Below are 11,952 nucleotides of genomic sequence, written 5' to 3'. Positions count from 1 at the left end.
CAATGTTTTGAGCTGACGGTTATAAAACTGGTTTCCAAGCATTAGTGAGAGGCTTCCGACAACAGCTTGAGTGATGCTCATCACCAACATTAAAGATACAGAGCCATCAGATAACTTCATTAGTTACTAGCCACCATCTTGTAGATACGGTTGCTTGGCAACCAAAGAAGATAGCAGCATAACAATAATGATTTCTTTGCTTCTCTCTGATATTGTGATAAGACCTAATTGAAATTAAAAGTTTTGACCCCAACGGTTTGGCTGCTTATAAGTGTATTTTTGTATATTTTTAACAAAAACATCGTTGGAATGCTTCGTCATTGAAATTTACGCGGATTTAAAAATCTTCAGCTGTGATGAAAGATCCACCGCGCATTTCCAATTTAAGTTTTATTTTACCTTTTTATACTAATTTATTCATAAGAGCACTTAATATAATTTGCATATTCTCCAAGATGGATGACTTTTCTGTTGTAAAATAAAACACAAATTACCGCAATAGCAGATGTCTATGTTTACCTGGTAGGGACATCCTGCCGTCTATACCTTAGTCATGCACTAGAGGTTGCTAGGCAACGGAATAGAGAAAACGCCTTAGTTCATGGTAATATATACAGATCTTGGAAGGAGAAGCAGTATTATCTGCAAACGAAAATGCAGATAAGCAAATTAATTATTTGCTAGAATATGTTGAGGTGGTACCCTGTCGAAGCATTCGTTACATGACTCGCTGAGGGCTGAGAGGTGTCAAAACTAGTTGCTGCAAGTACTCCAAACCTGTGACAGTATTTGAAGGTAAGAGTTTGTCAATAGTATGAATTGAATGAATTGGAGTATGTATCAGGGTTTTAACCGCTCAAATTTTTGTCAAAATCTTTTTCAGCAGCTAATTTTTGTCAATCTATTTGCAACGCCTTTCTAGAGCATTTTCAGGAATTGTCCACTCATTTGCTAAACTATTTTCTTTTTCGTTTAGGGCTTACTCTTTATCTATTCGTTTGCTTTATGCCATTTACCTACCCATATACTATATACGGTAGATACTCATATAATGTAAACCTTTTACATAAATTCCACATAATGTGAAGCATTTATGTAAAGTTTTTGCTTCGTACTAAGTTACAAGTTCCATACAAAGTAAAGCGGCAAGTCGATGCGGCAATTTTCAAATTTGATTTAAATAAAAAAAATCCCATGGTTAGCCTTAAAAATATTCCCTTTTTTCTGGCAGCACTTGGGAGAGAAAACTTAATGTAAAGTTACCGTAAGTAAAGTTACCGTAAGTATGGGCCCTAAACGAAGTGAAAATGATATTTGAAAAAATAAAATTGTGGATACCAACCAATAATACTAGTTGCTGTTTGGTCATTAAATTAAAAATTTGTTTAGTTTTTCCTATTTGAAAGGCCAAGGGATGAGTTTGGGACCATCTTAGAACGGATTAGGTAATTTACATGTTTTTTACTTGTATTCATATAACGTAAAATCGCTACAACAAAAGCGTTCCTGAAACAGATTATTTACGTTGTAGGAGCATAATATGCTCCTACAATATATTATATTGCACATTCTGCATTCTCATGACCTCCTTTTCATCTGCTTATCTGTCTGTTTAACAATCAGTAAGCATTTAAGATGTAGAAAGTTCATATGTAGCCTTTGCTTCAGGTCCTTTGATTCTCAAAGCTGCAATGAGCAACGAAGGACGAAAAGACTTGAATGGTTTTGAGCTACAAGACACAATGCCCCCTAAAGTCTCCACAGATAAAGGAAGAAAACAACCGGTCTCTGCAGAGACTCCAAAGGTGCCAGCAAACCGAAATTCGGCTAAAGATTCAGTGAATACGTCTAAGTCATCATCCGCGCCTCGCAACAGCACACAAAGGTCCTCAGGCTCTGTGGAGAATGGACATGACACTAAATCTAAGGCTGAGGAGGCTGAAGATGCATCTATAGGCCTAAATGTCAAATACCTAGTGTCTTGGCAGTGCGTCCTTAAAATTCTCAAACTGGTGAGTGTACTGAATAGCCTAAACTGCAGTCCAAGCCAAAAAGAAGACAACTACCACATAGTATTTTTAACTTTATAAACAGTAATTTTTTTCAAAGGTGTGTCTTATACTGAAATGAATTCACGAAAATTTTGTAGTTTCCTTTGCTTGAGGTCTGTGAGCAAAGCAATTTTGGGTTAGCAATCACTACTAGACGGGTCGTTGATAGTTGTAATGATGCCCTCTGCTCATCATGGCCTGTGTTCCTTGGGAAGGTTGTAATAACTGTCACAACCCTTTAAGATCTTCTCAAACCATAAATAGTTATGCATACAATTACATACACATATCAATGACTTATGGAAGTAAAATCATAGAATATTTGCTTCAAGGTGCAGTCTAGTTTAAGATTGACCTTTCATCAGTCCCTTTCTGAAATCAATTCACAGCTGCCTAAAGAAACTTGGGTTTACACAAATATTTACAAAAGGGTTAGCTGGTTAGGGTTAGATTGGCTGTCATTGAACTTATAAGAAACATTTTAAAGTCGACACTAAAATGTATTTCCTCTCAATGGCACAACTGAGTGGTTCCACCTTTATCTATCTTGCCTTCTGAACAGTTACATGCAGCAGTAAACCTCCATACTGATGAACTTTTACTTTTACTTGGTCACTATTGCTGCAAGTAATAGATCTCACGGTGAATAGTTCCTCAGCGCATGCTGCCTAAAAAATTATGTAGCTGTCACCTTTAATGTCTCTTAGAACTTTGCTCAATTTACTATCTTGTCATCTACTCGACAAAAAAATACAAACGATTGCTTTCCAGTTATGAATATTTCTCTCCCTAATTATCCCAATGATCTATTATTACTGCCAGTTTACACCCAAGAGCTCTATCTGTAACAAGAACTCACAGGAAGTTGTACCTATGTTCTGTCTACTGCTATATTTTGCCAAACTTTAAACGTCAAAGACCCTTGCTAGTATTCTCTCACTCCTTGTAGCCTTAGAACCTGTCATCGAACCAGCTAGAAGTCTGCTCTGTGATCGGTCATATATACATTCAACAATATACGACTGTAGCGGTACATCGGCAGAAAGAACCTGCATTTTATCTAAATATTCACAACTGTGATGGTTCCTAAAAATACTTGATTATCAACTCTAAGCCATCAATAAGTTCATTATAATTAGGTCATATCTTGTAATATAATAGTTATTGTTTTTTATTAACACTCGTACCTTGGCAGTCCGCCAAGAGTGTGCCGTAAGAGATTGTCAGCTGTAATAACCATATGCACAATTATTCCATAATGTCAGTGGGGAGCCGATTCCCGCAGTAATGCTACCTTGTTGCGGGTTCAAACCCTGTACTATGGAACCTCTTTTCCTAGCTTCCAACTGTGGCTTTAGACAGACGAACAGACAGATGGACAGGCAGATGCACACGGCTCATATTATATTAAAAATTTTGTGGATCAAAACAACTCTTTGCGGTGGTGCGACCTTGATGGGTTGAATTATTTAAACGAATTTGGTACAAAAGGTTAAACTTATTTTCTTCATCAGACAATATTCAGTCACTGTAAGCCTATCCAGAGCATTTTGATTGGCTAGGTTTAGAGCAATTGGGAAAGCTAAAAATAGCCTGACATAGCACCTCTAAATTTCTACAGAGATGTGATGTTACAGCTAAATAGATATGACGAAACAACAAAGGGAAGATGTCAAGGAAGTCTGATTTATTCAAATATGTGTCATGATATGGAAATGATTCATTTTCTTTGTGTACACTCGATGACCTAGATTTGATTTGCAAATCTTTGCTTGTACTGCAGATGTGTACCTGACGTTCATTATTCCTGAGTTTGCCGTTGCTTTTGACACCGGAAGGATGTATAGGTATTATCCGCTCTGTAGCTATTAAATATAGAAAGGTGTTGCTTGATATTTGAACATTAGCTTCTTGTGTAATAAAGCTGGCATGAAAAAAAATGTGACACTAGAATCAGACAAAACTGTACAGTAATAACCTTTTCAAATTTCTATCTACAGTAAAGTAAAGTTGAAAATATATTTGCATCACTTTAATTGCCACTTGCACATGGTAGAAAAATGCTGCCGGCTGCGTGTTTGTAATGCTACCTATGCCGTACCGTAAGTCGATGTGAATAGCAAAACTTTGAAAAAAGCAACATTGGTCAACTTTATATACCTCAAAAAAAAGATTCTGAACATGTTGTTTTTTAATAGGAAAAAAATTTATAATAACAAAATTAAAAATCTAGAATAAATACCCTTTGCTGACTTTGGAAATGGGTAAAAGCAACAGAAAATAGAATTTGATATTAGAACTATTAAATTATTATGAATTATTCCTGGAGTAATACTCCTTGAAACATAGTTATCTGTCCTATAACCATTTTTTGCAATACATAAACCTTCCACATCTTTTTATAAAGATAATGCCTACTCGAAAAATTGTTTTTAAACTCTTTACATAATCGCCAAGTTTTACGTCATCCAAATGGTCATATGAATGTCAAATCATAGCTAATGACCTTGAAATGTTGCCAATGCCAATATAATACCAATGTATTCCATAGATTTTCGATTTAACAGGTTTTCATATTTCCCATACCTTTCGTGGTTTAAATGGTTGGTTTATTGGAAGTTCTTACAGAGTGTCACAGAGTAAAGATGGTCGACACTCTTTCTGGTTGAAAAGCATATTGCAGACTAATATTTACTACAATAAGAGTCATGTCTGTCTGTCTGTCTGTCTGTCCGTCTGTTCAAAGCAACGGCTTGATGTCGGGACAAAAAATTACATCAGACGGGATTTTAACCCACAACTTTTAGCATAATAGGTCAGCACTCTAATAACTACACCAATCAACAGCATTCCTACATTTCCTAATAAATTTACACGCATTTGTACTCAGTGCTCTATCAGCATATCTGACGGTCTCTCACGGCACACGGGGTACTGGTTTTTTAATTTGTTGACTTGCGACCACAAGCAGTCGATTTTAGTGAATCATAAAATCTATCTAACAGCAATTGTTCAATTTATTATTGTTGTACCAGTTAATTTTTGGAAAAAATTTGAAGAATAGTTTAGAAAACCAACTTGGAAGTATACACAATAGAAAGCCTAAAAAGTAACAAATAAAATCTTACCTTATAAGTTCCTCAAAGTATTATGTTTTATGGTGTCGACTGCGATGGTAATAGTATTTTATGTTATTCTTTCATCGGAAACCTTCTTGGCATCTTCTTTGCTTTCTTCAAACTCATCTTCAAGCAGCTTTTTGCAATATAGCATTTCATTGCTATATTGTGTTAAATATTTGCTATTATAGCAAATTAAATAGTTCATTACAAGCATACAAGAGTATGTTTGTAATGAAACGTACTTGACAAACAAAATATAAGTTTTTACGTTCACTATGCAATTTCGTTCGTTTATGCAACTGTTACTACATCACTGCGATTTTGTGACTCCGCCAAATATCTTTCTTTTTCCCGTTGTTATTTTTAGTTTTTCCCAAATACTGATTGCAAGTCAAAGTTTGATAATCTTCCACACCATTTTACTGGTACAAACGCCGTAAAAGTAATCGTGGTGCACATGTTTTTATTGTTACTGGGCTATCAGCCGCGTCTAATTAAACATATTGATGGAATCATTACTCAACAGGGTGGAAGGGTGGGGCAGCGTACAGCTGTACCCACCCAACTCCACCTGTCTTACAGGCAAACATACAGTAAGAGATGTATATTCAGGATATATGACTGGATAATTAATGATAATTTGACACATTCCATTATTTTGATGAAATGTCTCCGCTTTGGAATCCGCCTAAAAATTTTTTGGCATAATCTTTAACAGTTATGGCTTTAAGAAGAATAAAAGAAGCCATGATGGCAGCATTGAGACTCACCATCTTGAGATGTTTTTAAAATGAGGTTCACTTACTGATTATTTGACTGGCTATCCTTTCGCCACTGATTGTAAAACAAAAGGCGAGACAGCTACTACTGCATAAAGGCAAAAGCAAGCAATGCGTTAGATAGATATCAACTTTATTTACACTGGTCAATGCCGTTCAGAACAAATTAGACCATGAGACGAAAAACAAAAAATTGTCAAGTAGATTATAGGTACTAAAAGAAAAAGCTCTTCATGCATAGCGCTGTTCTATGTAAATTGGCAAGGTTTTAGTGTCTGGTATACGATGTTGTAGTTTTGTGTGGAAGTTGAAATGTGATGGATGGTCAGGCAGATTGGAGATACCTTTTGAGTATTTAACACAGCAAATATCTAAAAAACGTGTTTAGCTACACTCAGTTTGATAGTGTTTATCTTACTACATCCACCATCATAGGTTTCAGTTTATGAACTTTCTGTTACTACGACCTTCAATTCACCGTCCCAACTTCTCCGTAATACTATTAGACTAGCTGTGTTACCCGGCGTTGCCGGGGTAATAAAAAAGTTTTTGCACAGAAAATGGATTTGCATTTAATATATAACAACATTTCCCATTCTAACTTTCAAACTACATATCATGAGAAAAGTGTTTTGTGTAGTTGAAATAAATTAAGAGAAACATAAAAACAACTGTAAAGATTTTCAAACTTTGTCAAACAACTGTAACTTTCAAGCTTTTAGCCTGGCATATTGCCAATGGAAAATTCCACTCTCTGCTTCTAATGATGGTACTCCATGACGTTACTTCAGCATTTTCCAGCTCCGCTGTTCTAATAATAGCTATAGCCGGAATGCACACAAATATACGACACACAGACATATTTTGAGATATATATATATATATATATATATATATAGATTATCAACTTGTAAAACATGCCTGTTTAACTCCCTCAATAATTCCTGAATTCAGTACTTTCATTTTTGGCATATAACGAAAAACAACCTCTTGTTGATTATTACTAAGGCCAATAAAAGTTATACATACGTACATACATACATACGTACATACGTACATACGTACATACGTACATACGTACATACGTACATACGTACATACGTACATACGTACATACGTACATACGTACATACGTACATACGTACATACGTACATACGTACATACGTACATACGTACATACGTACATACGTACATACGTACATACGTACATACGTACATACGTACATACGTACATACGTACATACGTACATACGTACATACGTACATACGTACATACGTACATACGTACATACATACACCTTAGAATAAACAAAAATATCACAAGCGTCCCTGATGGGGTTACCGGGTGCATGGATGCCTGAGTTTCTGAAAATACTAAGTCATCACTCAAGGCAGCACCAATAACCATTCAAAACACTTCCGTTGCAGATCTGCTTCGTAGCGATGTTGGTGAGCAGCGCCATCCCTGTATCTGGTCTCTCTAAAGTACCAAAGGAGCCAAAATTTGCCACCATCTGGGAGAGACTTCCTACCCTCCAGTTCGCACTCGCTGTCGCAGCGATAGGCTTGATCGTGGAGCTGACTTTCTTCATCATCTACCTGATCGGTCTGAACAGACCCGTCTACAAGTATTTCAGTCCTCTGCCATTTGTGGTACGTATTTCCACTTACCTTTCTATGGCTACTTGGAACAGCCCTTTTTAGCTGTCTGAACCATCGTTACATAAACCCTGAAAGTTTGCCTCAACTTAAAAACCTTTGATGCAAAAAATAATTAAAACTATTATAAACACAGTAGAGCATTCTTTAGTTTTAATCCCATGATGTAACTGATAAAGAGATACTCATCGGGAATTAGTAGTAAGTTTTATACAGTGATTGTGTAACAACAGCCGGGTTTGAAGCGCAACACTGGGCCAACAAGCAGATCATGTATTCATAGAGGGCTGTAGTATCACAATGATTGTGTGATCCCTTATATCAAGGTTGTTGTTTCTGCGTATGAAACAACAGGAAACAAAGACTTGGCAACAGCTAGCCACGCAAAGACAGCTGTAAGCTATTAAACTATTGAAGGGTTTTATTTGTTTTCTTATTGTTATAAGTAACACATTTCGCAATAAACAGTTTCTCAGGCTATGCTGTTTGAAGGATTATGTGGCTGCTAAAATAAGAGGTTTCTTGAAGATTTTTCTGTGCGATTCAAAAGCAATTCAAAGCTAAATCACTTGAAACATTTTGTAGATAATTTCCGGTCATCTCGATAGCCAGTTTTCTATATTGATTTACGGAAGGATCGCAATAAAATAAAAGCCTAGGCTTCCCAGATATAGTAGTGTGACCAGTTTTTTGCAACGTTTATGTTAAATGTTCCTAACTCTATGAATAAGCCTATAACAATATGTAAATTAATTTATGGCATGCTGATGAATAGGTAATCTATGAAGCCACTCATCATACATCTATGACACAAGGGCAGATAAATATTTTATTAGTATGTACATAAATCTATGAAACATTAAACATAGATTTATGACAGCAGTGTGCATAACTCCATGAATATGATAATATAAACCGCAAATCATGGCTTTAGGTAAGACGAGCAAGTCCCTCAGAGATACCTCTCCATGGCCTAGATACTAGGAGTATAGGTTATACCATGTGTTTTACTCTCCTACATGTTTTAGATGCTTGCCTGCAATCTAGTGGTGCTGATTCTCATCTTCATTGTTCCTATTAGACTGAGTATCAAGGAATGGCATGGACCAGCTGTTACCAGTTACTTAGTGAGTTGTCTGCTCTCTTAATATTCACCTAAAACTATTACATGTACGATGTTTGTGTAGAAGGCAGTCAGGCAATGAAATGCCTATTAATAGAAAATTGTATACTCACCAAACTAATTGTAGATGTACAAGCAAATTAACCTGTTTTCTACCGTATGATAATACAGGCCTACATAAATTTAATCGTAATTTGTCATGGCGCGGAAGACAGGCTATTACTCACAGTAATAAGATATTCATGTTCTGTGAGTCATACGTTGTTGCGATTTCTGCTTCTTAGACTTGTTCCAAAATAAAATAAGGTGCTGAACCCAAAAGTAGTGTTCATTTGATTTTCCGTTTGTTGACTATTATAACTTCAGCCAAATTTCAGCAAGAAAATATAGGTGCAAAATTCACTTTTTAGAATTTCATGGTTATTGTCATAAAAATATTTGTTGTTCATCAACACAAGTGGAGAAAATTTTAACCATGAATATTTGCAGTTCATCAACACAAGTGGAGAAAAGTGTAACCATGAATGCTAAAAATTAAGATTAAAGGCTAAAAATGTCTAGAGCTCTAACCAAAATCAAATTTAAGACCTGATGTAGAAAAAGGTACAAAACATTGAGTGCTGTACTGATGAGTACTTCTATGTTGTACAGATACACATATACCCTGCCGAGTACTTCTATGTTATACAGATACACATATACCCTGCTGAGTACTTCTATGTTGCGCAGATACAAATATATACTGCTGAGTACTTGTATGTTGTGCAGATACAAATATATACTGCTGAGTACTTCTATGTTGTACAGATACAAATATATACTGCTGAGCACTTCTATGTTGTGCAGATACAAATATATACTGCTGAGTACTTGTATGTTGTGCAGATACAAATATATACTGCTGAGTACTTCTATGTTGTGCAGAAACAAATATATATATTTATATATGTACAATGGAAAACCCCGAATCACCACAAATATTCAATTCCATCCTCGCTTTAAAAAATCTTCTAGGCTGTTGCTTGACCTTCAAATACATCACACATACATCATCTGATGTTCATATTTAACCATTCATACAGCCTCATAGATCACATGCACCCTGCTGCCGTATGTAAGGCTGACATATACAGCTTTATTGGCATAGATGAATGTGATTAGGTCGCTAGCTATAAAAGTACTCATTCTAAATTATTTATTGTCAAACTAACTTTTAGTCTGACAATAAATAAGGGAGGTTGGCGCTGAGGGAGACCTTGGTCTCCCTCAGCGCCAACCACAAGCTTGGCTAAACATAGAAGTAGATAACTCTCTATTACTACCATTAACAGGCCTATTGAAATATTGTATCTGCTAGTATACTCTGTCAGAGCTTATATGCTAAGTTTCCATAGAGAGATAGTGTAGTGACACCTGAGTGTGCCAGTACTGAAGCGCTACTCGGGGCAGACTAGCAGATCATGTGCTATGCCTTATGTCAAAGTTGTATCTTTGTATAAAGCAACAAGAAAGCAAGATCTATGTGTATGCACAAATGCGATGCCGTTGGTCGCCTAAGGCCGTTTGAATGACACAAAGATGGGGCATCACATGGGTGTTTCGCTTCCAAACAGCAACACTGAATCACGACAGAGATTCACTGTCGTTGACATAAACCATTTATGTCAACGACACGGCTGTTTCTATGCTGGCATGGCAGCCCATATGGGGGTGTGTTGCTACGTTATCACTATATGGAAACCTAGTAAATCACTACCGTCAATAGGTTAATAGAAGTTCTCTATCAGCCAGTGTATTTTGTAAAAACTTGTAGGAGCAAAACTCCAGCAGCTCTTCAAAGTCACAAAAGCAGGAGAAAAGTTATATTTGCATTGTCAATCACTTCTGATTTATCTTTTGTAGGCGTTCAATTCACTCTCAATGCTTGCGTATGCCCTTGACCTATACTTCAACATCATGTGGCTAACAGGGTCGCCGGAGCTGTCACCTCTACCAATATCTTAACCATTAACAGAAGCATTCATTCAACCCAACAAGAGAACCGCTATAATCTGTCATATGGGATATGTGATATTAAATATTCAAAGATAGTTTCGTGCTTCTTCTTAGTAAACAAATAGGTGTAATACTTACAAAAAGCAAGGAAATAATAAAAACCCTTTATGTCGACCATTTATAGAGTAAAAAATTTAAAACATAACATCCAGTGAAAATGTGCAGAAAGACTAACCATTATATTTTTTGATAATAAATATAGGAGACCCGAGTGCTAGACAGGTACATAACTGACAACTCTTTGACAAACCACACCTCATGGTTCATGGAAAGACAATTACAACTTGAAAATGCCGGCATTCTTTGAAATATTGCTGCATTGCCATATTTCAATTCCTGATTAAATTATAATATCATTTTACTTTAACATGTTTTAAATAAAATAGTAAAGCACGGTAAAAGAATATGATTAATCCATCAAATGTTATTATATTATATCTAACATAACTTCTGAGCGTCATTTGCTAGTGGATCTTTGGCCAGTTCAGAGTACAATAAAATTAGTTGTCATCTCAAACCATCTTGATGAATAATGTTACTTTATCATTTGTAATATAGCTTTACTTCTAGCTTTTCATTTGTAATTATAAACTGTGTCATCACTTCATCACGCTATATTTCTAATTTTGTTATAATATACGTTATATACAACTGTCAATATTTGAAGTTATGCGCTGCTACTGGTTTTACAGCTTTATTCTACAATGGTCAGCTTTTTAAATGTAAATAAAATATAATTTACAAACAGTTACAACTTTGTGTCTAACGATGGAAGCTACTGTTGTTTCTTGCCATCATCTTCGTTATAAGGTTGCATCTTCAGCAAGCATAAGCAGGGTTACATAACAGGGTTACATAACAGGGTTACATAACCAAATTTGCTCTATTAAACAAGCTTGATATTTCACAGAGCAATTATACTATATCTCATTCATAGACCTAATAACTACCGGTATACTATTATATTATATAATAATTTATATTATACAATATATCATATATATAATATGTATTATATATATAATATATATATATTATATATATAATATATATATATATATATTATATATATTATATATATATATATATATATATATATATATATTAGGTATAGTTAATAGGACTATGATCTCATCATAGCTCAAATTACATAGAGAACTCT

General features: G+C 35.3%; 1 protein-coding gene across 1 annotated transcript; it reads left to right on the top strand.

Moving 5' to 3' along the window:
* The first annotated feature begins 638 nt into the window (after window positions 1-638).
* Window positions 639-11,450, top strand: LOC137396493 (uncharacterized). Its single transcript, XM_068082790.1, has 5 exons — window positions 639-795; window positions 1,669-2,012; window positions 7,382-7,606; window positions 8,641-8,739; window positions 10,638-11,450. Exons 2-5 carry the CDS (start codon window positions 1,692-1,694, stop codon window positions 10,737-10,739), a joined length of 747 nt encoding a protein of 248 aa, XP_067938891.1. The 5' UTR covers window positions 639-795; window positions 1,669-1,691; the 3' UTR covers window positions 10,740-11,450.
* Window positions 11,451-11,952: the final 502 nt, after the last annotated feature.

Source organism: Watersipora subatra, chromosome 5, assembly GCF_963576615.1.
Source record: "Watersipora subatra chromosome 5, tzWatSuba1.1, whole genome shotgun sequence".
Taxonomy (NCBI): Eukaryota; Metazoa; Bryozoa; class Gymnolaemata; order Cheilostomatida; family Watersiporidae; genus Watersipora; species Watersipora subatra.
The sequence above is the reverse complement of the archived record's forward strand: the minus strand, read 5'-3'. Positions and strand labels throughout refer to the sequence as shown.

Excerpts from the sequence above, each read along its gene's own strand:
- LOC137396493 (XM_068082790.1), top strand. The coding sequence starts at position 1,692 with ATGAGCAACGAAGGACGAAAAGACTTGAATGGTTTTGAGCTACAAGAC. Across the intron at positions 2,013-7,381 it reads TCCTTAAAATTCTCAAACTG|ATCTGCTTCGTAGCGATGTT; the intron begins GTGAGTGTACTG and ends CTTCCGTTGCAG. Across the intron at positions 7,607-8,640 it reads TCAGTCCTCTGCCATTTGTG|ATGCTTGCCTGCAATCTAGT; the intron begins GTACGTATTTCC and ends TACATGTTTTAG.